The 25872-nt window shown below is 40.1% G+C and overlaps 3 protein-coding genes and 1 non-coding gene across 5 annotated transcripts in view; 2 read left to right on the top strand and 2 right to left on the bottom strand.

Moving 5' to 3' along the window:
• Window positions 1-340: 340 nt before the first annotated feature.
• On the top strand, window positions 341-5909 carry clns1a (chloride channel, nucleotide-sensitive, 1A). Its single transcript, XM_017437997.3, has 8 exons — window positions 341-745; window positions 1550-1686; window positions 1789-1920; window positions 2626-2736; window positions 3246-3251; window positions 4743-4916; window positions 5182-5248; window positions 5539-5909. Coding segments are annotated over exons 1-8 (747 nt in total). The 5' UTR covers window positions 341-626; the 3' UTR covers window positions 5540-5909.
• Window positions 5910-6333: 424 nt separating this feature from the next.
• Window positions 6334-9584, bottom strand: aqp11 (aquaporin 11). Its single transcript, XM_017438002.3, has 3 exons — window positions 8709-9584; window positions 8457-8573; window positions 6334-7615 (listed from the first exon to the last, which is right to left on the bottom strand). The coding sequence occupies exons 1-3, from the start codon at window positions 9304-9306 to the stop codon at window positions 7554-7556; spliced, it is 777 nt and encodes a 258-aa protein (XP_017293491.1). The 5' UTR covers window positions 9307-9584; the 3' UTR covers window positions 6334-7553.
• On the bottom strand, window positions 6509-6624 carry LOC112451527. The gene has a single exon (XR_003040357.1). It is a non-coding gene; the product is annotated as a U5 spliceosomal RNA (small nuclear RNA).
• Window positions 9585-11268: 1684 nt separating the features above from the next.
• Window positions 11269-25872, top strand: part of pak1 (p21 protein (Cdc42/Rac)-activated kinase 1) — a 48942-nt gene continuing 34338 nt past the window's right edge. The window contains exons 1-2 of one of the 2 annotated variants that reach the window (XM_037974543.1): window positions 11269-11420; window positions 20070-20114. The gene's annotated coding sequence lies outside the window, so the exon portion shown is untranslated. Of the gene's footprint in view, window positions 11421-20069; window positions 20130-25872 lie in introns of both variants that reach the window. The other variant, XM_017437991.3, reaches the window with a different exon arrangement.

Raw genomic sequence — 25872 nt, 5'->3', positions numbered from 1 at the left:
CATTACTTCATAAAACTGCAAGGCCTATTAACGTTTCTAATTTATCACAAGTTTATATTATGTTGTAATATTGAAAGTTTAATTTAGTAACAGCAATTAAAATGTTGTATTGTATAGGGGAAATTACAATAAAAACACTTTTAGCGTTTAATTTTGAGGAAAAACAGATATGAGGTGCAGTTACGCGCTACGACCACTTGATGTCACCAGAGAGCCATTCAGAATTTAGTGAAATTACGCAAAGACGTACGTGAATTCTAAAGTTGCATACGACGTCCGTCGCACCAACCAACCGTGCCTGTAGTAGTCACGTGATCTTTTTAACGTAACGAACAAACCGCGATATTTCAGCTTGACGTAGGCCGTCACTGAGGAGCGGCCGGAATCCCAGTTTGCTAACTGGTAGCACAATTTTAGATTTACCCCTGACGGTTTTTAACCCTCCGAGCGACTCGTTCGGATTTTTGGAGCCCAGGAGAAGAAGGGCAGGGAGCGGTCCGCCGTTTGCCCGCCTCCCGCTGTTGGGCGCGCGTTCAACTGGGAAGTCGCCTCGTGTTAAACTAGCCAGATTTGTGCCACGAAGTAGGTCACGGCTCGTTGTTTACGTCGGCCCCGCCACACGGACGATGGTGCTGCTGAAAAACCTCCACCCTCCCACGGAGGGAGTGCGACACGAGCAAGCCGACACCACGGCGGTGCTGGACGGGCAGAAGCTGGGCTGCGGCACGCTCTACGTGGCCGAAACGTGAGTTCTGCACGTGGCGCGTTTTCACCTGTAAACAAGGGGATTGGCGCTCAGGTGGATGCTTAATGGCGTTAAATTTAATACAAAAGGCTACAAAATGTTCTATTAATGTTATTAGGAGTGTGGGCCAACGGGTATTATAACAAAACAAACTTTAACAATCAATGTCATTTCAGTTAAAGGCCTCGCATTTGTTGATTGAATGCATATCGCCCGCCGCCAGTTACGACATATCTTTTAAGCAAAGAGATAATTTGATAAAGTGAAGGGACGGGTTTGGTTAAACCCTATTAATGACGTGCAAGATCTCGCCTGATCTGTTAGCCCTCTGCGCATGCGTTGGAGAGGACCCTCAGCTACTACCACTTCAAATTTCAGAGCATTATGTGTAAAATTAGCTGGGCCATAGCCTTTTTTTTGTGTTGGCCGATGCCATCTTGAGTTGGATTGACCCCGATAGTTATTTGGTGGTATTTGTACAAACAGTGACTACCTTTTGGAAGGGGTTAATGAGATATTTTGCTAACACCAGCAGTTAATGCTGAATATCTCACAACTAGTAGCACTTGGAGTATGTGCTGTGTATGACTCTCAGCTACTACCACACTGGATTTTAGCTCAGTGCCTGTAAATGTAGTTATAGCCATTCTTGTCTTTAAGGTCAGTTGTCTGTGTCATCTTGAATCCTATTGGCTCCCAAAGGTTAATCAGATGTTAGTCCTCTGAGAGTTTTGTTAAAATCTTTGCTTTGGCTGCGAAGATATTTTGCTAACAGACAACAACCTGTGTTTTTGTTTGTCTCAGGCGCCTGTCGTGGTTTGACGGGTCAGGGTTGGGTTTCTCACTCGAGTATCCCTCGATCGGGTTGCATGCCATCTCCAGGGATGTCAGCGCTTACCCCCAGGAGCACCTGTACGTCATGGTGAACAGCAAACTCAGCGGTACGAGGAGCTGGACGCGTTTGTCCCCGCTGGCGGCGACCGATACCACGTGTCAGACACGAACTTGTCTTCTTGACAGGATTTTCCGTTTATTTGTCACAGACGAAAACGAGGCAGAAATGGCTGAGAAAGCAGACGACGACGATGATGATGGCAGAAGCAGTGAAGGGGACGGTGACGATGAAGAGGGGGCAATCACAGAGATTCGATTTGTTCCTGGTGACAAGGCGGCACGTGAGTGACCACGCTGGGGATTTGACCTGCTCTTTACCTTTATATTTACACATGAAACTAGCTCTTTGGTCAGTTTTATTGCTCAAATTTTTATTAATTGCTGTTTTTGAAAGACTTCACCAAACCTGGATTGTAAAGATCTGCCTGGTTTTCAGGATGTAAACAACATAAAAATAATAAACCTTAAATGAACCTTAAAGCTCCTTCATGACAACTGTGGTGTTGCAGAGGATATAAGTGACATTTTGGAGCCTCTCTAGGGATTGCTATTCGCCTCCTGCAAAATGAGACATTAGCTTTAACTGAGGTCATTTAAAGAGCTTTTTACAATGAGTTTTTGTTTCTAACCTTTTTACAGAACCCCACTTCAAAAGATCTGAGCTATCTCTTTAAGGTTATTAAATAACAGTGATAACAGATATTTAGTCGCTCATGTCTTGTTTATACGTAGTGTTTATTTTTGTTCCCGAACAATGCTGTCTGTAAGGTTGCCATCATAAACGCACACAGACGCGACTAAAAACAAGTAAATATTCAGTGGCTGGAGGAGCAATGACAAAGTATGGATGGATATTCTTTTTCAATAAATATTTAGGAAGCAGAAAAGCTGCCTGTGATTACAGATGTTTGGAATGACAACATGATGGTTGAAGGATCTGGTGACTTTAAAGCAGCGTCTCATTTCTGCGAACGTGTCACACACAGTGGAGTCCATGTTCTCGGCGATGTGCGAGTGCCAGGCCCTGCACCCCGACCCAGAAGACGAGGACTCTGACAACGACTTCGAAGGAGAGGAATACGACGTGGAGGAGGCCGGTGAGCAAAAACGTGACAGTTAAATTAAACTGTTATTGTCCGATTTAATAACGATGATCTGACTCGAACAAGGAGCAGCACCGTTTCAGAACTCGCCCGTTGTTGTTTTGTCACTTCCTGTCAGAATCCTCACGTCAAGCGAAAACGCAGCCGAGAAAATAAAACGTGGATCTCACTGTGTTACTGTTTCTCTGCAGCTGCCGGTAATAGAGGCAGTAAAAGTAAATTATAGAACTTTTTAAACAGCTCGTTTTATTTAAAACTGTCATGATTTATATAATTAAAAGGCAGAGGGATCTGCTGCTGGAATAATAAACCTCAGATTCAATGAAATTACACATCAAGATGTTTGACTAATCCAGCCATATGTGTTTATTTACTATAATAGAAGCATTCAGCTGCTGTTTTTCACTCAATATGTCAACAAAACTTATAGAGTAAATTTAAAAATATTAACTGTCTTTATTCTCTTCTGTTTGTGTTTCTCTTCCCGGACCTGATGTTTGCAGAAGCAGGTAAGACCTCCAGAGTTTATTACCACAAATACAGAGAGCGTGCTGAAGGTTTTCTGAGGTTTTGTGTTGTACATGTAAATGGTGTTGTCATTAAAAAAAAACTATTTATTGTGTTTTTTGAGCCCATTTCTGGTTCATGGCTGTAAACTCAGAAACAGATACCTTGCCGGGACTCGCTGTTTAGATTTGTTCATCATGAACTCTGCTGTCTGTCATGTGTTGGTGCTCTGAGTGTATATCTGTAAAACTGGTTGAATTAGAGACATTTTTGTGTTTCCTAAGATCTGTGGCCTGTGGTGACCATCTTGGATTGGGTTATAGATGATTAATGATTACTTTCTGGAAGTTTCATTGAATTACGTTCAGTGGATTATGAGATATTTTGCTTACAGACAGATTTAATTGCAATCTGTGTTTAAAAACTCTTACATCACTGAGGTAGGGGTGTTCGGATTGATCCGAATATTGATATTATTGATGCCAAAGTCAGTTTGAAGCTCCACACGTCTTCAGTTACAGAACAGAAGTCCAGTTGCTTCGTCTTTTAATTTTTTACCTTGATGACTGAGAATCTACACCAACGTGTGATACCATCGTTTGTGTCGGATCGTATCGATGGGATCAATACTTGGGAGTTTATTTTTTACTTTCAGTACATCGATTTTGTTCCGGAAGTGCAATTCTGCGCCGGATTGGGCAGGAAACGGCAAAACCAAATGTAAACACTGGATAAATGAAGTGTGTTAGATGATAAATTAGTTGTCTGATTCCACGACAACTTTAGAAACGATTTACACACGCCGACGTTTGATGTCACGTCTTCATCTGTAGATCACTTCAGGGCCGTAGACGGTCCACACTGGAGTCTGATGATGGTTGCATTTAGGTTGTAATGTGACTAACCTGTTGCAGACGGACCATTCTCGGCTCACTTCTGGTCCTTTTACCCCGGGGGGGGGACAACTCAGACAATCTACCCTTTAAGGATGATGCTACAAAAAGTTTAAAATGTTTAAAGTTTAACTGTTTATTCTAATAAGGAAGGGAATTAATACAAGAAGCAGCGCTTCGACTTCTGTAGACAACATCTTAAAGATTATGCTGGAAGCAGAAGCCCTGAACCAAGGAAATGTCCACTCGTATAGGTCCTAAGCTCCGGCCATTCCAGAGGACCGGAGCACTTCCGTCAGTTGTTTTCTATGTGTAGCCAGAGATGGCTTTAACGGTTTCAATCAAGTGTTTCAGTGGGTGTAGTGCAGCTTAATCTGTGAGCGTGCAGCAACAATAAACTTTTTACGATATGCCAAGGGCTTGATCCAGTTGATAAAGGTTGAGCAACTCGTTTTTCTCTATTTCTCTTTAGTACTTACCTTTATTTTAGGACATGTCTAACAACCACGCAAAAAAAAAATCAGAATAGAGCGTGAAGACCTGCGGTGTGAACGTAGCCGAGGTCGCTGCTGTCGTCACCATCTCTCTCCCCTCGTTTAGAGCACGGCCACGCGGACGTCCCGACCTTCTACACGTGTGACGAGGGTCTGTCGGCGCTCACGCAGGAGGGCCAGGCCACGCTGGAGAGGCTGGAGGGGATGTTGGCCCAGTCCGTCAGCCAGCAGTACCACATGGCCGGAGTCAGAACCGAGGAAACCAAGGCCGAGTTTGAAGGTTTGAGTCTTACCTAACGTCAGCTGCCTTTTTATCTTTTAAACTAGAATCCTTGTTTTCATGGTTTATAAACACTTAAAGAACAGTTAATGGCCAGGAGAGAATCATGATGAGAATAAGATAATTAGATACACCTGAAAATAAACTAACATTTATTAAAATACCAAAGTTACCTCTCAGAGCATGTGTTAGGGATGACTCAGCTGTCTGAGTTTATCTGAGGTAAACAGTAACAAATAGTTCTGGTCTGTTTGTGTTCCTGCAGACGGGATGGAGGTGGACGCCGCGGCGATGGAGGCCGGACAGTTTGAGGACGCAGACGTCGAGCACTAGTAAGTAGGAGTACCCCGCAGCTGCCCGGGGGTGTCCCTCCTTCAGCTGTCTGTCTTTGTTTAACAAGCATCAAAATACGTTTGCAGGATGAGGCTTTACTCATTTTTAATCACCTACAACCTGAGAGAGTTTCCTGTTCACGGAGTAACGTGCGCTTTTTAACAACAAGCTGTAAATAGGCTCATAATGTCACATGTGTTTTGAGGGAAACAGTGGTGTAAATGCTGACTTCTGAACATTTAGCCGCCTGTTTGCAGCATTTTAACTCAGGTTCTTTAACTCTCTGCAGGTGGACGTCGTGTCTCCGGCTCACTGAAGCACCGATGGATCAGAGAGAACGACAGCAGCGTTTATTTAAGCTCTTATTCTTTGTCCGGAAGTTTCTGTTCTCTTATCAAATATTTTCCCACATGCTGAGTCATCCTCCATCCTCCTGCAGCTGCTCCCGTGTTGTGTTGAAGCTCACTGATCGCAGCTTGTTTAATATTTTTGAAGTCAAATCAACAAACTGTGCTGTGATGCAGTGAGCTGCTGTCGACTGGAAAAACAAAACATTTAGTTTCTTATTTGTACCTAAAGACCAATTTTCTATTTGAGTTTTTTTTCCCTGATTAAGAAATGTGTTTGTAAGAAATTGTCAATAAACAAAAGGTTTTTGTATTTTTTGTTTGATTTGTTAAAAGTCTATGACTTTTGTTAAATTTGGTCAAATTCTTTAAATGCACAGATAGTAAAACTAAAATAATCCTTAAAATAAACTCTGGATCGGTTCAGCACAGGTGTAAAATCAAACATCTGGTCTCTTGCAGGAAGTATTTTTATAAAGCACAAGCATGGAATTTAATTTGGTTTTTCCAGGTCTGGATAAATATGAAAAAAAACATGAATGTTTTGAGGCTTAATTGCATTACTCAGATGAGCTAAGCATTTATTTATAAGGACTATAAAAGATGAATAACTGCTTAGATTGGAATGAAAACAGTTTTTCTGAGACCCAGTGTGTTTAATTTTGTACTTTTTGCAGTTTTATCAAAGAAAATTAATTGACTTTAACCTTGTAGCAGACAAATGATACACATTTGAAAACAATTCAAGTCCAGGCTTTACTAAAAGGAAAGTGAGCACAGCTGACTGTGTCCCAACTGCTGGCACCTACAAAATGGAGGCTGGCGAGCATAAACAAGGTATCCTCAGTTTCTGCTCACTTTAAAAAAGACTGTTCTCTCTAGCCGACACATTTACGTTGAACAATGAGAAAAGGCTCTGCAACAGGGCAGAGCCTGCCAAAAATAAGTTGCACTCATTGCGTCACTCTCCACGGAAGTCTTTAGTAAAAGGCGAAAGACTTGTGCGTAATGAAGAGAGACCAGAGTAGGTGAAGCCCTGGCATCAGCAGCGTCCTGAGACACTGTTGGGCCTATCCATGGCTGTCATGGTGACCTGCTTGGAACCAAAACTGGAGCAACAGCCTTCGGTGATTTGAATTGATTCCAAAATCAATCAGCTGTAGATCTGGGTGAGTTTCCTAAAAATTTGACAAGTGGTTCATGGGATATTTTGCTAACAGACACGCAGACATCTGTCTTAAAGCAAAGTGAAATCATTTTGTCAGTAAAACTGGGTTTACTTTAGAGTTTAGATAATTTAATTCGATTAGATTCATGATTTGAGCTTATTTTCTTGCAAGGAATATACAAAAGAAAAACGTCTGGTTTCTGTAACGGGACTGTGTTCCTATAAAATATCAAACCTCTCTCCCAAAACAAAATGATTTTTTTGTGGAAATAAGACTTTTACTCTGCCTTTACACTTTGTTTTACTCTTTAATGAGAGTCTAAAAGCACCAATTAAATCTGTGCAGAAATGAACATATTGTGCGTGAAATTCCTAATTTTATGTTTTAGTTTCAGGACGTGACATCAAGTATAAACATGAGTAGCATGCATCCACTTCTCTGTTAAACAAATAAGGTATTTTGTGATATTTTCTCACTCATAATTCATTATAGCAGTCAAATGATTTTCCAATCAGATAAAATTACACAAATATTTTACCTAAATTAAAACTATAAAACCATTTTACTTTATGTGAGGGTTAAGAGTGTTCGTTTATTTTCTAATAAAAGATGCAGACTTGCTGTAAATGTGCGGACTGATGAGTTTCTCTGAACGTTAAAAGTTAAATTCAGCTTTTGTTGTTTGTGCTTCTACTTGGTCCGTGATAAAAGATGGAGAAATCTTTTTAAAAAGTGTGCCTCAGGGAAGTTTTTATCTGTCGGTAACATCCGATGTGCTCTGAGTCAAATCATGTCTTCTTCTTGGTCTGCGTAGCGAGTTTATCAAACAGCAGCACCGAACTCATCGTACCTGAAATGAGACACAAGAGGGACAGAAGTGTTCGTCAGAGATCGATCACATTTAGCAGAAATACAGTTTGCAAATGTTAAACCTTTTAAAAACAAATGAATAAGTGGTACCATGAATGAGCTGAACGGTGAAGTTCTGTTGATTAACTTTCTGTCTGTTTTTCTTTCTTCAGCTGCTAAAACTTAACTCTTCAAAAGAACTTTTAAATTAACAACTGATGGATGTTCAGTATTTATATTTAACTGACAAAACTTTCAGCTTTTAGCTAATGTTCTGCTACTTTTAGGCTTTAACTTGTGTTCTGCCTCCTTAAGCTTTTAGCTAGTGTCATGCTACTTTTAGCTAATGTTTTGCCGCTTTTAGCCAGTGCCTGCTTCCTGTAGCTTTTAGCTAGTGTTTTGATACTTTTAGCTAGTGTCTGCTTCCTTTAGCTTTTAGCTAGTGTTTTGATACTTTTAGCTAGTGTCTGCTTCCTTTAGCTTTTAGTTTGTGTTTTCTAATGATGTCTGAACACAATTTGTATCCACAGCAGAAACCGGACGAAACAGTGAAAAAAATAACAGGATTTTTATACAAAGTTAACATTTGAAAAACACAATATTGAGAATTTTTAGGTTTTGTTTTGTTTTTTAAAGACTAAAATCTATCAAGGTATTTATGTATCAGAACCATAAACCTTCATAAAAACCACATAAAATGGTTTAATAACATAAGAACAGGTGGTAACAGGTGAACACGAGAGAATGAAGACTTAGAAGTCTGACATGTGCTGGTTGAATTTAAAAGTTTAATCTTCATTAATATTGTTATTAATATTATTACTTGTGTGAGCTGATCTTACCCAGAAGTGGACCTAGCCAGTACACGAAGCAGTTCCCCAGGAAAGAGTTCCCACTGCAGGGGAACTGAGTGGAGAAGGCCAGGGCTGGGTTAAACACAGCTCCTGTCACACTGCCACCTAAACACACACACACACCTTTATTTATATGTGTGTGTGTTTATATTGGAGGTGTTTGACCAAAGTCACGTGTTTTTTGTTGTTTAATGACTTAATTGATGAATAAAAGTCTAGGTCACCTTTGGAGCTTCATACCTGCATAAACCATTGTTGTGATGATGGCAGCCACGGCGTGCACGCGGTATTTCTCCTCCACAGATTGCGTGTGCGTGATGACGGTCTGAACCGCAAAGGCGCACGCGAGCTCCACGGCGGCGGCCTCGTGCAGGGGCCCGCGAACGGGGCTGACGCACCGGAAACCGAGCAGCTTATGCCGCGCGTGCAGTCCCGACAGTCCGATGCCCCACACCAGTGGAACAGCGGCACGCGCGGCAGTGGCCGCGGCGAACTGGCACGCGATCCGCCGCAGCGCGCGGCCGCCGGGTAGCGTCGCGTGGTACGCGCGCTCCAGCGCACCGCAGGGGTTCCCGATGGCCCCCCTGAAGGTGAGCCCGTGGACCACCGACGCCAGGTACGTCAAGGTGAGCGCGAGGTGAGGGTGGACCCCGCCCACGTCGGACAGCAGCTTCAGCTCGTGCGTGCAGCAGCACAGCTGGAAGGTGGACACGAGCTCCATCGCGTCCGCAGAGAGCCCGGAACCCGCCAGGGCCCGGACCAGAACCCTGCGGGTCACTTCGCTCATCACCACGAGCACCGCGAGCACAGACAGAGACACGGCCACTTCCGCGTCCATGTCGGCCCGGTTCGGTCCGTCCGGCCGGAGCTCCCTGGTTCAGCGGCGGGGAGCTGGTCTTCTGTCCGGGTGGATGAGGGATCCATCCGGGAGCAAATACGCTTCAGCCCCGGTCGCTCACATGGTGCGGAAGTAACTGAGGCTCTTCATCCTCCGGCTGCAGGAGTTCCTCCTCATCTCCTCCTCTTCATCAGTTCTTCTCTCCTCCTCTCTCCTTCCAACCTGAAAATGTTTTTGTTCCTTTTAGTTTTCCCTCGTTGTTCGTTTGTAAATATGATGGTTTTAAGACTGGGTGATCACTGTTTTTCAACGATTATTGGTTGAAATTAAACTAATTTAAGGAGAAAGCGATTTCCTAACTTCCATATTGACACATTTTTCATAAAAACCTACAGTAAAAATTACCTCAGCGTAATAAAAAAAACTCAGTCTCATCAGAAACCCGGTTATCTTTATATTTAAATCTGGAAACATTTAGAAAAAACTGGATGTTTGCTCTTAAGGATCTCATATGACGAGGCTGGATTATTTAAACCTTTACACACAGGAGTCCAATGGAAAGAAGCCAAGACTGAGGTGTTTTTGTTTATTCTACAACTTTAGTCATGACTATTTATACTAAACAGAGATAATCCTGTGTTAATACCATATAAATACTATCGTATTTATACAACAATCTCAGAAAATGCTTCTTTAACAGTTTTTACTGACACTCTGCAGGACCGGTCCTTCAGAATTTATACTTTAAAGTGTGACTTTAAGAATGTAAAAACTGAAGAAACTGGGTCATAACCTTTTTTTCTGTATTTTCATAAAAGAAAATTAGGTTTTTATTTCTTTATTCGACCACAGTTCATCTGTCATTTGTGACACAAACGCCTCACTTTCGCCAATAGATGGCGCCACCTCCAAACTTTTTATCTTTTTTAGTTTCCTTCTATAATCTTAATTTAAATTACTTCAAGCAGCAAAAATCACCACTTTAAAATTGATTTACATTAAAAGTATTGTTTATAAAACATCTAGCTTCTGTTTGATTTGTAAATGCCTTTTTGTTGTCCCATTTTAAACTTTTTGCTAACATCTTAGTTTGTTTTTTGTTTAAATGACTTTGTTTTCTCACAAAACATTTCACTATTTATGGTTAAAGAGGCATAAACATTGTGATGATCACATTATCCAGGCTGAATTAAATCGTGATTGCTCTGTTTTTATTTGTGATTCCAATGTTTAGTTGTTTTTATATGTAGTTTGAGCTTTGTTTTTTATAATGATGTTTAGTTTTTCTTTATACATTGCTTATACTGTGTTTATCCACCAGGTGTTTTAATTGAAACAAAGTTTTTACCTTTGTTATTATGTTTTTTTACTCCAGACTTGTAAAAGTGTTGAGGTCAGATGCTATTTTAAAATAAAATCGTGTCTTAAATTGTAATTTTTAAATTCTGGATTAGTAATATAATAAAAAAATAGACCTAGTTATACAAATATAGATTTATGAATTTTCAAACATTTCCCATGTTAGAGCTTTGTATATCTTGTAAACAACATTACGTAATAAAACATTGTTGTATTTGTAGTTTATTCATTTTTATTATAATAATTTGGTTTTAGTATTTGTTTTTCTGTTCCGATTCAAGGAAGGGCAACAAAAGTTCCTAGATTCCAATTTTTTCAAGTTTCACGATTTATTGAGTGTACTTGAACGCAACGCTCCAGTACCTAAATACTTAGGAAACTGGAATGTCTTACATTTCGTCATTGACAATGAACGTACCACGCGCTCGTGCTTTTGTCGGCGAACCTGGGACCCCGCCCTGGGCTTTTAAAGGACATCTGCATTAGCCAATGAGAGACGGGAGTGGTCGGGTACTGACCAATGGTGTGGCGGAGTTCTGTCTGCGGGGGGCGGGGCTTTCTTTGCGCCAGGCTTCGCTAACAATAGCCTGGCTGGGCTCGGCAAGTTTATCGTCCAAAAAAAAAAAAAAGAAAGAAAACCCACCGAGGAGGAGGGCGACAGAGCGGAGCAGGTCTGAGCAGAGTTAGCTGGATACCCGAGACGGTGCGACGCGGTGGACGGAAGATTCCCGACGCAACGTTTTGGGAATTTACACGTGAGCTTTTCCACTTTGTTTGTAAACCGTTAAATTAGCCGTTGGTTCCAATTTAGCCAGGCTGTGATTCACGGGCTAATTTGTCTGATAATAGGAAGGGGCTAATGGTTACTGTTGGGCTGGGAGAACACCATTATCTCCTTGTTTTCTTTATCTGCATCCATGTTTTATGGTCGCTGTCCTGCTGGCTAATCAAGAATAAGCACTTGGTGGACTTTAAGACAGTCACGCCGGGGTTGTAGCCCAGTCAGAGGCGTGGGTGGGNNNGGGGGGGGGGTATTTTATTTTACCGGTTGCCTCCCAGTTGTTCGGCGTTGGGAGTTTTCCTGGCGACCCCCTGGTCAATTTGAGTTCAGATGAATGAATGAAAGACGGCCAGTTTTCACTTTTCCATCCCTAAAATCTAACTGAAGGGGTTCCCCAATAACGATGTTTAATAAATTCATGAGCAGGCGACTCGTTTTCCAAACTGAGAACATCTAGTTTGAAGGTGCTCCCTGCTAAAGCATGAAATCAAACATATGAAAGTGTTAGCCTGAAGTGTATCAGTTAGTGCAGTTTGGAAGAGTTTGCTCCGGTGGTTTTCCAGATATACCGAATTCAGTTCTGAAAGTGCGGGTCTGCATTTAATGTAAACAAAGAGCTTTGCTCCGTTTGGCTGGCTGCATACGGAGGTAGGTAAACAAATATGGCTGAATCAGACAAGCCTAGAACCTCAAAGACATTTAGGTGGAAATGTAAGAGTGAATCTGCAGCTAAACGCTAAAAAGAAAAAGACAAAGATTAACTGAGGTGGCATTCAAACTTACGCAGCTTTCGCAAAACTTCAGCTAGTCCCATTGTCAGTCACTTCGGCTGTTTGTTTTAGGTAAAGAAACGCACATCTGGTCCCAAATATTGCATAAAGATTTTTAATTTAAGGACATGTCAACCATCATTATGAGGAAAAGTATTGTGCAAATTATGTTTATTACTTCATGTTTTTCTGTGTTAAGGACTTTGCTTTAAGTACTGTTTAACATTTCTGAAGGTCTTTCTATGCGGAGCAGGCTTTTAAAGTGGACCTCGTCGTGTTTTTACGTCGTCTACAGGGTTGTCAAACTCCAGGCCTCGAGGCTTCGCCGTTCTGGGAGTCTTAGGTTTTTCTTTCCAACACACCTGATTCAAATGGTTTAATCACCTCCTGATCAAATCATCAGGTTCTCCAGGAGCACAGCAATAAGTCATCCATTTAAACCAGGTGTTTTAAAGCAAGAACGCGTCTAAAACATGCAGGAGAGCGGCCCCCGAGGAATGGAGTTTGGCACCCCTCGTCTACAGTATCTGAGACTGAAAATGTCTCAAGTTTTCTGGTTTCTGCGCAGCAATCTGAAGGAGATGCACTCAAACTCCCTATTTCCACACGGCTCAGCAGAAACCAGTGTGGGTCTCCTGGTTCTGGCTGGTACCGCTTGTATATCTGCTGCATTGTATTGATTAAACAGGAAGCCCGGCTCGTTTGACTTTTTTTTATCCAGATTCTCTCCGATATAAAGAGCTTTAAGAGTTGATGATACATGGATTTATTAAATAACAATAGGTTTTCTGGTTGTAACAACATACAGTCAGATGTAAAAACACTTTTCCCCCATTCATGCTGGTGTCTTATTAGGTTCATTTCTGTATAAATCTTCTTTTTACACAACGTGTATGATATCTTATTACAGTAATGTTCAAAACTTGGTTCCCAGTAAACCGAATTAAATAAATTTATATTAATTATGCTACCTATCTTAAATAATATTTAAAGTCATTAAATAGTTGCACTTTAAGATGACTTATGGGAGCAGTTTCAATACTAATTATTATTATTATGTTCTCCATCATGAGCTGAATATTTTTGTTTATCTGCACTTTAATCTAAATAAAATAAACACCTGAATATTTTACTTTAAATCAGCTCCCTTTCTAAGAAGCTCTCTCTCAACCCAGCGATGCTGTGGATGCTTTACAGCTCGCGCAGCTGCATCATATTTGCAGCGTAGATGGAATCAGTTCGATGGTATATTTCAATCCAGTAGATCCACAGCACATATTTTACAGAAGTCTGCACCTCAAAAGAACAAGGAAGGAGTCGGCTCACATCCACTCCTAACAGGAAAAACACTGATGGATTTATCTGTAAATCTTCATTAATTAAACCGAGGTTACTGCTGATGTAAGAATTGTTTCTGTGTTTAAACCGATGACCCGTCGTAATGGCAACCCGCAGCCCAGGTTGAGACTCGAGGGTGATGGCGACACCGCTGTTGCCGTGGATACCTGGGTGTGGCCAAAGGAGTGGTTTATTGTCCCGTGTTGAAGCATGAGGCCACCCTGTTGTTGCTTTGACACCTCGACAGCATGGCAGAGTGCGAGGAAGACGGGGAGGGGTTAATGACCCATTTGGCTCCTGTGGCTTTGGCTTGGCTACTTCAGGAGACAGCAGACTGCCGTGTGTGTGTGTGGGTGTGAGTTATCATGTGAGTGTGTGTTCTTGCTGGCCAGTCTTTAGGCTTTATCTCGCCTGTCATTGAAGATATTTTTAACTGTTAGACGGTTTGTTTGGGCTCTGAGTGATTTAAGCCCGCTGACCAATATCAGCTTTTTTTTTACAAAAACAAACCCAGAACAGAAAAATCCATATTTATGTTCAGTTAGTTTCACTTAAGGCGGTATCTCACTGGGCTCCAACCGATGAGGACTAAACAAAATTATGAGAAGATACGTAAATTTTCACCTGGAATCACACCAAACAACACGTTTGCACTAACTTCCGTGGCCAAAATTCACCAGGAGTTTGTGCACATCGCCAAAAAATCCCAAACAAATATAGGTCTAGCTGTCTGGAATTACAGAAAATAAAACTTTAAAAGGTTCCAGACAGGTTGGAGACTCCTCTGGCTAGTCTGTGACTACTTAGAGAAAACATTTGTCTAATATTAGTCTCCAGCTCCTCCCTTAGGATCCGAAGGTGTTCCCAGGCTAGAGAGGATAAATAAACTCCCTCCGTTGAGTTCTGATCAGAGACAAGGGGTGAGCCTTGTCTTCTTCACAGGGAGGCGTCCTAATCAGATGCCTGAACCACCTCAGTTGATTCCTTTCGATGTGGAGGAGCAGCAGCTCTACTCTGAGCTCCCCCAAGATGATGGAGCCTGAGTCCGTCCACCCTGTGAAGGAAGCTTATTTCAGCTGCTTGTATCTGGGATCTCGTTCCTTCAGTTATGATCCAAACCTCATGACTGTAGGTTTGGATCATGAACTTTGCATTGAATTTGCGTATGTCGTTGCAGTTTTGTGTCTCTGACTAGTCGTCAACAGTTGCAGCCCAGTGAGATCCTTCTTTTACCTGGACTCAAACCAGCTTTATGTCTTCAGAGTGCTTTGTTAATGTTTTTCACAATGGAAAACGGTCAAAATAAGTCAATAATAACTCATAATACATAAAAAACAGACTCATAAGCTGTGAAAAAAATTTAATTTGACATTTTTGCTTTTGTTCGAATGGACCAATGTAATGTATTATTAGTTGGTCATTTCTAGATGTGCTGCAAGGTGAATTTGTTATTTTTGAACGAACGTGGGCTGGTTGTTATCGATCGTTTCCAGTCTTGCTTTTTGCACAGAAATGGCCTCAAGAAGGCGAATGAGCCATGAATGTTTAACTGCGCAGATTAATTCAGAATCAGTGACGATCCTAGTGGAACTGAGCTAATATGGCTTTTTTTAAAATCACAAATTGTTTTACATTTGTACAACATAATTAGCTGTTAGGTTCAGCCATTCGTATATCACTACTGAAATAAAACAAGTCATTATCGTTGATATTTTCTCTTGCAGTGCAGACAATCACAGACCAACATAAATAGTAATATTGGCTGTAGGGCAGTAAAAAGCCTGCCAGCAGCTGAATAATAGATAGGCTGTCCGCCTGGAAGGCTGCAGAGCCCGATGTCTAGACGAAGCACGACAGCATGAAACCGCTCGGACTCTTTTCTCTTCATAAAACCGACTGACCGGCTGAATCCAGACGGAAGTTAGAGAGATTTTTGTCTTCTTTTCTTGAAGGATTACATCAACTCCGTTGATATGAAGGCAGATAATAGGAGGGGTTATGGCAGATCTGTAAGCCGTTAGAAGATTCAAGATCTGAATACTGAGGGCTTAACCATCATCGTGCTGAAATAATCCAGTTGAATAGCAGCGCTTTAGTTCAGCCTCATTAAACTCAGAGTGGGGGTCTTCACAATTAGAGGAGAGGCAGAGGAATTCACAGGTCGGGGGATAATATTGTCTTAATTTAATTTGTCAGTCATGCTGATCCATCTGAGTGTTTCTTCTTCCTGTTTTATTTTTTTTCTATTTCTTTTTGCTGGAAGTGTGCTTAGTGTGAACATTCAGATCATTTAAAAAATAAAATATAAAAAAGAGAGACTTTCAAACAGATAGATTGATGAGTTGACTGATCCCGTCCAGGAACCATTTGGTGAAGGAACGACCCAGTCGCTGTTTTCTGCCACACCTTGCAGTAACACACACACAACTTCAACTCACAAGAAACTAAACACACACAAGACAAATGAATGATTAACAGTTAAAAGTGGAAGCCATGGGTTTAAAGGAAGTGGTGATTCGTCAGTATCGTCAGTGTTTTTGTCAGTTTTGCAGCCGACTGTGATCAGCCAGCTGTGTGGCTGAATTTTTCAGTGTTGAAGTATTGCATTCATTCACACCCAGCTGAGAGAGAGACAGTGTTTTATTTTCTGTGCATTTCACAGTCACATGGTTACACACGGATTGTGAATGTTTGCTGAGTGTTTTAAACATTTGTCAACATGTACAGGTAATCACCTTTATGATACTGTACCACTGATAATATCATGATACTCATAAATAATCTTAAATAATACACAACAGTGTTTATTCAACATCTATTAACATCTCTTATAAGGAAGACCTGGTCAAGATGGTTGCCCTTTATAAAAATGCAAAGTTACAAGCTAAAAATTACAATTACTATCAAATACATATACCAAACTATTATTGTACTAGACAGGATAAATAATGGCAGAAAAGGAAGAAAAAGAGAGGGAAAATAATAATAAAATGAATCAATAACACTCTACCAATTCTTTTTAGTTTATAAATTGAAAATGATTGGTAATAAGTCTGTACTTATTTAATCCCACCTCCTCTTCATTAGTCATCAATTAATCTTTATTTAGCTTCTTTAAGTGTATACAACTCAAAAACATTAATAGACAGAATATATACACATCAAACCAGTTATCTCCATTTGTAACTGTTTAATTAGTATAAGTGTGTAAGTTTAACCCTGAATCCAAATATTGAATAGCAAACCTCTGTTGTTGGTTTTTTGTGACTTTGTGTGAATCCTGTTCCCTCCAGCTTCAGCAAATTAGTTCTCATGTTCTGCAGTAGGTTGTAAAAACCATCAGGGGGCTCAAACCAAACCTGCAGATTTATTGTTTAAAAAATAAACGACCCGTTCAGATGGGCTGCAGCAATTAGATGAGAAACTCCGGGAGACAGTATTTTATTACCAAGAACTGAATGATTTAAGGTTCAGCTAATCTGGGCTCAGCTACGGTCCTACTGGAGAGCCAAGAATAAAATAAATAAAAATAAAACTCGACAACCTAAAGGAAGTATAAGTAGTAACACAGTTTCTGGCTCTGTTTTGGCTTCCTGGTGGCAAGCCTGCTGATTTTGCTCAGTTACTCCAAATTAAGCAGTAGGCTTTTGGTAGTGAATGATGTGCATTTAGTGGTTATTTTTATCATAGATGATACACAAATACAATCAAAAACCTTGAAAAAGTGCATATATTAACAGCATCTGATTTACATGAGCAGCGCTGCAGCTGAGTCCAAACACCAAAACATTTTATTGATTATCATATTTCTCTCATCTGATAAATCCAAATGAGCAGTCATGTTCTGAGGACTTCAGCCTCCACAGATGTGCTGCCTGTCGTCGTTTAATTGTAGATTTAGTCCCTATAATCCACTCTAACCAGCAGATTAATCCGTAATAAAAACAGATGCAGCCCTGAACTTTGAGCTTGTAGCTGGGGATCTCTGCGGTGATGATACAGAATAACATTCTGTCAGTTTCATTTCTCTCTCAGGGAGGAGTTCCAGCGTCAGATCCTGATCTAACGCAGTCAGTTTTACAGATATTGAGCTGAGATTTGGTGTGGTAGTAGCTGAGAGTCATCTCATGAGACTGCACGTTACGTTCTGAAGGTTCCCCTCTTACCTCCTGCTCTTCGTTTTTAATCACAGGTGTAGTTTCATCTCCTCCTCCTCATCACTACTCTGTTTTTATTTCAGATTTCTTCCACTTCACCTCTTCCTTTCCTGTCACTATTCCTTATTTATTCCTTTCCTTTACTCTTTCTGACATAATCAGTGAAGCAGCTGTAATACTGTTATCTATAAATACCGCCTTCGTCTCTCACTGAGACGGGGGACGTCTTCTTTCATGCTCTAGTCGTAGTCTTCTTCTGTCCGTTTCCTGAGATCTTATCATTGTGTGTCTCTTCATACAGATTTAAAGCAGCAGGAAACACTTTTAGATAGAAATTAAGGAAGTTACCTTGTTTTATTTACAGTATTTTACATATGTGATAAAATCAATACCTAGTTTACTACAGAGCAGCTGACAGAGTGATTGTTGTTTTGTTGTTGTATATTTGAAGTCTTTAAAGAATAATAAACACAATAAACCACATTTTAAACCATGTTATACTGCAGTTTTTAGTGAAGAAGTCATGTTTACATATTTCTGGCTCCTTTCTTATCTCCACTGCTTTCTTTCCAGAGATTTCTCTTTCTCTGTTGCACTATTCTCAGGCCAAGATTCTTCTTCCTTCTGTTCACTCCCCCACGGCGATGTTTCACACTGTTTCCCACCTCAGATTAAAAAATAAATAAATAAATAAACAAATAAACGGGAACAACACCTCTTCTTCTTTATGTCACACTGACCAGTTCTCAAACCTAACCTGTCATGTATGTCAGCTTGGCCTTTAGATGCACTCTTTCTCTTCTGCTAAAAATATTTCTCCTTTTTTGTGAGTTTTATTACGTTACGACAAACAAAAACAGAAGAATCAAACTATCAGTGCTTGAAGGAATGCATATCACCCGCCACCTTTCATCCCAGAGTTTCAGATTAAGATGTTATAAAGTTGTAGTTTTGATCAAACCTTGAGAATAACGAGATCTCAGGCTCGGAGTTTGTGTTGTAAATAACTCTCAGCTACTACCACACCAGATTTAATATTAGAGTTGAATGATTCTGAGGACCCTGACGATGTGTTTTTAGAGCATTTAGATGCACTTTTTGGTCTGTTCATCTTTTCTTTCTGTTAGTTTGGTGTCTTTTATCTACAGAGATCTGTTTACAGAAAAATTCAAGGAGTCTCTTCATTTAGGAGTCAAAATCAAAACATTATACTCGTCCTTGTAACTCAGGCTATGACTGTAGGTAAAACAAACAAGACTCTTATTTTGTAAATCAGAACAAAATCAAAATGTATTCTTTCTTTGAGCCATTTATATAAAACTTGAAAGCTCTGTATTTTTGACTGCACTGTAGAGTTTGTGTTGACTGGTCACCAGCGGGTTTGGTTAAGTAGTTAAAGTCAACTAAAGGAACCAGATTTATAAACAGTGCTGTTAACTATCAGATCTAAAATTATTTGGACTAAATTATGTGAGCATCACAACTGCAGTGCACACATCCAGCTACACGTACAGGTGGGAACATATCGCATTAACCAGAGGTGATTAAACTGTTGAAACATCTTAATAAGACATAATCTGAAGCTGCGCATGTCCAACCTTCTGGCTGTTGTCGTTACGGTGTGTGTGTGTGTGTGTGTGTCTTCTGTCAGGAAGGTGTGACTGTGTGGACAGCTGTGGGGAGGACGCTCACCTCCTGCCCTGCTGTCTGACCTCCTCCAGCACACCGAGTTCAAACAAACAGCTTCGTCTCCACTTGTAGCACGGCAGCGCTGGCTTGTGTCATAAAAAAAGAAATAATCAGTGAATATATTTTAGCTGTAGCTCTTCTGTAGTTTCCTAAACATTTCATAGAAAGATAGAAATGTTTTTCTGCTCCGTTTGGTCTGACGTTCACTTCGTTTCTGTCCGTTCAGAAGTTGTTGGATCAGGTTGTGAGCTCATTCTTTCTGCAAAACTGTTTATTTAATTTGATATGCTGAAACTAGTACAACCACAGTTAGGATATATTTTTAGACCTTGAGGTTTAAAATGTATATATAAAAGATAAACTATGTTTTGGTGACTTGATGTGTTTAAGTGAGTAATTAAATGTTTTTATCACATAATGTGTTGAAAATTCAGCCTCTGATTTGAAGCGGTGTCATTGTTGTGTTTGTGTTTCCCCGCCTTGTTGACTTGCATTTTATAAGGATGTCATTTTCATTCAGGGCCATAAAAAGCAAACAGCCCAGGAAGTGCTGCCAAAGCTGTTCTGCCAACCTTTTGTTCTCCATAAATCAGATCTGTTTAAAGGTGGTGCAGATGTCTGATTGGATTAAAAACAACGTGAATCACTGCTGCTTCTGTTTGTTTGCAGGCTGCAGGTTGACTCGGTCTGCTTTCTGTGGGAGGAGTGACCCAGGTACGACATTAACAGGTAAACTCAAATCGTTAAATTAAAGCCTTTCAAAAGCCTGCTCAGAGGAACCATGGCTGGGAAAATGATGCTAAATATATCGCTTGATTCAGCGTAACCTTACAGTGGTCTTCTGAAGAGTTTGACAACACTGATTGGAATAATTTATCATTTAAGATTCAAAATGGCTGATATTTACCAGGTAATTATTGAAGAAAACACCACATTTCACTCACTGGTGTCTCAACTTTCCATTGCTTTCTTGTAACACCACAATAGTGTTTTTATTAAGACAGGTGATCATGTAATTGCCCTTTATTGAAACTCTCAGACAGTGATCATTAGACATCTACAACTGATTAACCTTACCCAACACAAAAATGCTACAACTCAATAAATTTGACAGATATTAAGCTAGAATTTGGCGTGGTAGTAGCTGAGAGTCATCCCAAAAACATACTATACTCTGAGAAGAGATCACACAAACTTTGCTTAAAACTTTGGTATAAACTGTTGGAGTCAGCAAAATATCTCATTCAACCGATTAACCATTGGGGTCAACATGATGGAAAACACAAGAATTTGACCATACCAAACACAAAAATGGCTGCAACTCAGTGATCAATTTCCTAATTAAACAGGTTTTTAGGGAAACATCACTGGTTTTGGTGTTTTTGTGGGTTTATCAGAGTCGGCTGTAACTCGACTCATGGTTCCCAGCATGCACTGCAGCCTTTATTATTTCATGGCTTCACCAGGGGTGGAGTCTGACAGCTGGTAGATCGGGGACAAAGCCAGAACCTTCTGCTCACCTGCGTGTTTGTGAGAAGGCTGGGGGCGGAGCTAAATATGTGTCTCAGAGGGTTCCACATGCATTTTTAATGGTTCCAGTCACGCATGTGTTGGCGCTCTGTGTGTCCGAGGTTTGTTATGTCCAAGAGATGGCCTACATAAAAACAAAGTAATTTAGCATAAACTTGTTTAAGCAAATCTTTAAACATGTTTTTATTTAAAGCTAAATTACAACAAGTCTGAAACAAAACAGCATCAACGTTTCTGTCCCTGTAATGAAAAGGAAAAATAAATAAATGGAAAAAAAGAAGAAAACCTTCCAGACAAATTAAATGGAGCGAGGCTGATGTCAGAAGACTTGGTTACTGTCAGTTCAGCGTGTCTAGATTAATTTAAAAATAAAAAATCCATCAGACAGGAAAGCAGAGGGAAATGCATGGAATCTATGTGTCTGTATGGAATCCCCTCCATCATATATGAAGTTCTACAGATCATTCAGACACGTGCAGATTTATATTGATCAGACCATTAGAACCTTCTTCCATCAGATTGGAGCTTATTGGAATCCACAATTGATTTAGCACTTATTCTGTGTGTGTGTGCGTGTGTGTGTGTATTCCTGTCTTTAAGTGCCTCTGAGCCATACGTTTTATGATTCATCCATCTTGTTTATGTTTCACATCTTGTTTTTTGTTTTTTTTCTCGGTCTTTGCACGCTATAGAGAGCAGTTTACGTTCTTGTTATCGACTTAATTTCTGCCGTGAATGTGCTTAAAGCATAAAAGCATCATTAAAGGTTGGTCCTGCCACTTAGGCCACAGCAATGCACTCTGGGAAAGCATCAACTGCTGCACGCGGTTTTCCTTTAAGGCTCTTCCTGATTCTCAGTAAGTTGTCTCCAACTAATTGTAAAAAATGAGTAAATGGAGTCAGTTTAGGTGGATTTTATTGTCTAAAACAAACCCAACTGTGTTCTGATTCTTTTTCATCTCTGAATATGTTTATAATTTGCTCTTCAGCATGAATATATAGTTAAACTGCTCTTCTTTACTGCTGTCACGTGTCAACATTTACTTCGGCAAGTGAAGTAGAGAAGAGAATGTGACAAATATTACAGTTCAGTGAATGATTACAATCATTTAGGATGTGTAATTCTCTTCCTCTTATTGGAGCAGTATGGTTAAAATGGTAGTCACACATCCATTTTTACAGACATTGAGCTAAAAGGTGTGGTAGTATCTGAGTCATTCTCTTATTTTCAAGGTTTAACGGCTTTAACTTTATTCCTCCTCATAAAATGATCTTAGTTTGAAACTCTGGAATGCTATCATCCTGTTTCTAACCTCAGTTTCCTTCCTTATCTCCCGCTCACCCTCTGTTTAGGGATTTTTGAGCCTTTTCAGCTCCCATATTCTTTCTGCAGATCCAACTCGATGGTTCCTCGGTACAAGCAGAGCCTCTAATTCCCTCCTTTACTCTAATATCAGGCTCACAGAGACATTTTACTGATAAAAGATGACCTCTAAGCCTTTTCCCCTTATCATTCTCCTTCTTCAATCTGATTTATGTTCACGATAAAGAAAAACATATAAAACTAACCCTGTGGTCAAGTTTTTCATCCTGATTTCTGTGGACGTTAACTAAAGTTTCTTAAGGCTTTTCAGGCCTCTGTAGTTTAATTATAGGCATCATGAAGCAGTTTACAGTTTATTTTTTTTAATAAATGTTTTTATCCAACCATCCAGTCCTTCTCTTTTCAGTTTCTCTCAGGAGTCTGACGTTTTTTTTTTATAGTCCTCACAGAACAGGACCAGGACTTTCTTTGGCTCCTGAAGTGTTAAACACCCAAGTCGGTTTCAGTTCACACTTCATATTCTGTTTCGATGACATATCAAGGTGTGATTAAAGTTGTAGGTGTTGCTCAGTAGTTCCCTTTTAATTCTTTTTGCATTTGTGTTTTTATGAGACTTGCAGAGCTGAGACATTAGGTGTCCCAGCTGGGGGTCTTAATGTGACCTTGTTCATGTCAGTATTGATTATGTAGAGCTGTGTGTGTGCGCTCATCGTTATTGGATTTTGTTGTGTATGACAGTGTTTTGTCTCCCTGGACAAGAAGTCTCTCTGCAGAGACACATAAATTGACACCAACCCCCACCATGACACCACTTTTGATGCCTTCACCATCTTCACGCAAACACAAAACATTCTACTTGTTAATATTAAAATATTAAAAATATTGCTCTTTAATATAACAGTGTCGCTACAGAAGTTCTGAAGCAAGTGGTTATTTTATTCTTAATTTTTAACCTGAAATTAGGTTAAAAAGATCATCAAGTTATCCCTAGAGCGAGGTGATGTTTTTACAAAGATATTCTGAACAGGTTTTTAAACTCAAGCATTCAAATTACTCCCATTATAAAATAAAAAATAATGCATTATAAAACTTTTGAAGAACCTGCAACTGTAGAGTTTTTGGGCATTTTGGCTTGGAGAAAAATACAACAATAACCAAAATAAGAGACTTTTTCTTCTTTTGATCATTTAATCACATTAAAATTCTACTTTTTTTTTAATTTTGTTGTTTTAAAATCATACTCTTGCCCTCTAGATGGATTTATGACAAGATCATTTTCATTATAAGAGGGCATAGTTCTCTTATTTTCATTATTTTCTTTGCAATAAATCAAATTATGTTGAGTTGTACTCAAGCCTTTAGTTGTTGACGCTCAGATGTCGTCTGAGGCTGAAGGTTTCACTCTGAAACAAACAGAAGGAGTTTGTGGGACTGTCGGTTTAAATTGTTTTTGATTTTATAGACAGAAAACAGACACTAATTTGATGTTTCTGGTTCGCCAAAATTACTTCTGTTTAATATCTCTGAGTGAGTGAGCACTAAAACAACCTGTTTAATGAGCTCAAATCAGATGAATGTTTCTCCTTATTTTATGTCACAAGAGTTTCATCACAGGCTGTATTAAATTGGGCATAAACTGGGTGATGCATGATGCTTTTTGACGATAAGTACAACTAAGATTATAATTACCAGAGAAATCTGTCTACGTTACTTTTTATACCAATAGTTTCAAACCTTTAGTTTTGCTGGGAGTTGTTACTTTCTCTCCAGTTGACTTCCAGTGAAGGTTAATGTTCTCCATCTTCTTCAGTTCTTGGAGTCTTCCTCAGTTTCTTACATGCTTAAGCCTGTTTTTCAAACTGTAAACATTTGCAAGGAAGTTTCCAAAAGGTCTCAAAAAGTTTGCAAGTGTTCTCAATTTTTCTCCATTAAGCCGCAGGCCATCGCCCTCGTGTTGCAGGAACACATTAAAAAAAATAGCAAAGCAAATCTAATTTCTAATCGCAGGTATCTGGAACCTCTTTCAAACCTATCTGAGAGGGAGTTCAGGTGGAACAGTGAGGCGACAAGGTCAGAGGTCACAAAGGTACAGGACTTCAAGGACTTGGGGTCCACTGTCCAGGAGGATGGGGAGTGTGGTAAAGAGGTGAAGAAGAGAGTCCAGGCAGGATGTAGTGGATGGAGAAAAGTTTCAGGAGTGATCTGTGACAAAAGGGAGGGAGCAAAGGTCGAAGGTCAAAGGAAAGGTTTACAGACAGTGGTGAGAGCAGCCATTTTGTTTGGTTTGGAGACAAAAAGACAGGAGACAGAACAGGAAGTGTCAGAGCTGAAGATGTTGAGGTTCTCCTTGGGAGGGACGAGGATGGACAGGATCAGCAATGAGGACATCAAAGGTCCAGCACAGGTTGAAGGACTGGGAGATAAAGATAGAGAGGACAGACTGAGATGGTTTGGACATGTGCAGAGGAGGGACAGAAGGATGTTAGAGACAAAGAGGACAGATATGGATGCAGTTAGAGAGGACATGGAGGGAGTTGGAGTAAGGACAGAGTTAGATGGAGGAGGACTTGCTGTGGAGACCCCTGAAAAGAGAACAGCTGTAAGAAGAAGAAACATTTTCTGTTTCATTGCTGGGAGTGAAAACATGTTTTAAGTCAAAAACAAGTTTGCTCCCCCACTTTAAAGAACGGGGGAGCAGCTGCTCCACCTGCTGCATCGAGGAGGCACCTCTGCCCACCAGTACACCAGCAGTGATGGTGTTACCATCATTTCGCCCAATGAGACTCGACATGTTGGAGCAGGAGGATCAAACCGTCTGATTTACCTCCTGAGCTGCAGTTTCTGAATCATTTACTGACACGAACCGATCAAAGGACTCGGCGGAGCAGAGAGAGATCAACTAAAACGTATTATGCATCTTTTAATAACATGCGCTCACACTGACACACCCTGAAGGCAGTGCGCTGAGGCAGGGCTGTACAGATGGTTGTACAGAGCTGGTGGGTGAGGGGTGGGGGGTTGTGTCTGTGCTTTGGGTGGGGTTCAGGGTGAAGCCTCCCTTACAATAACCTGCATAATCAATGTGTTCCACACATGGTGAGACAGGCACTTAATCACTTTGTTTGTATGATCTCTTGTGTCTGCAGGAGGAAAAATAATCTCTTTGTGTGGCTGCACTGACTCTGGTAATGTGAAAAACTTAAAGGGAAATAAATTTATTATCAGTTCTTGGTATTAGACTCAATCATTAAAACAAAACAATAAAAGCTGCTGTTGTTTAAATGAGTCATTGTGGTTTAGTGTTATTAAAGAAAAAGCTTATTTTAAAAGAGAATTTTAATGAAATGCTACAGGTGCTGGTCATAAAATTAGAATATCATGAAAAAGTAGATTGATTTCAGTAATTCCATTTAAAAAGTGAAACTTGTATATTATATTCATACATTACATACAAACTCATATATTTTGAATGTTTATTTCATTTAATTTTGATGATTACAAATGACAACAAATGAAAATCTCAAATTCATCATATCAGAAAATTAGAATATTACTGAAGACCAATAAAAACAAAGGATTTATAGAAATGTTGGCCAACTGAAAAGTATGAACATGAAA

This window comes from Kryptolebias marmoratus, linkage group LG2, assembly GCF_001649575.2.
Source record: "Kryptolebias marmoratus isolate JLee-2015 linkage group LG2, ASM164957v2, whole genome shotgun sequence".
In the NCBI taxonomy this organism is placed as follows: domain Eukaryota; kingdom Metazoa; phylum Chordata; class Actinopteri; order Cyprinodontiformes; family Rivulidae; genus Kryptolebias; species Kryptolebias marmoratus.
This window is presented reverse-complemented; position numbering and strand designations above follow the sequence as displayed.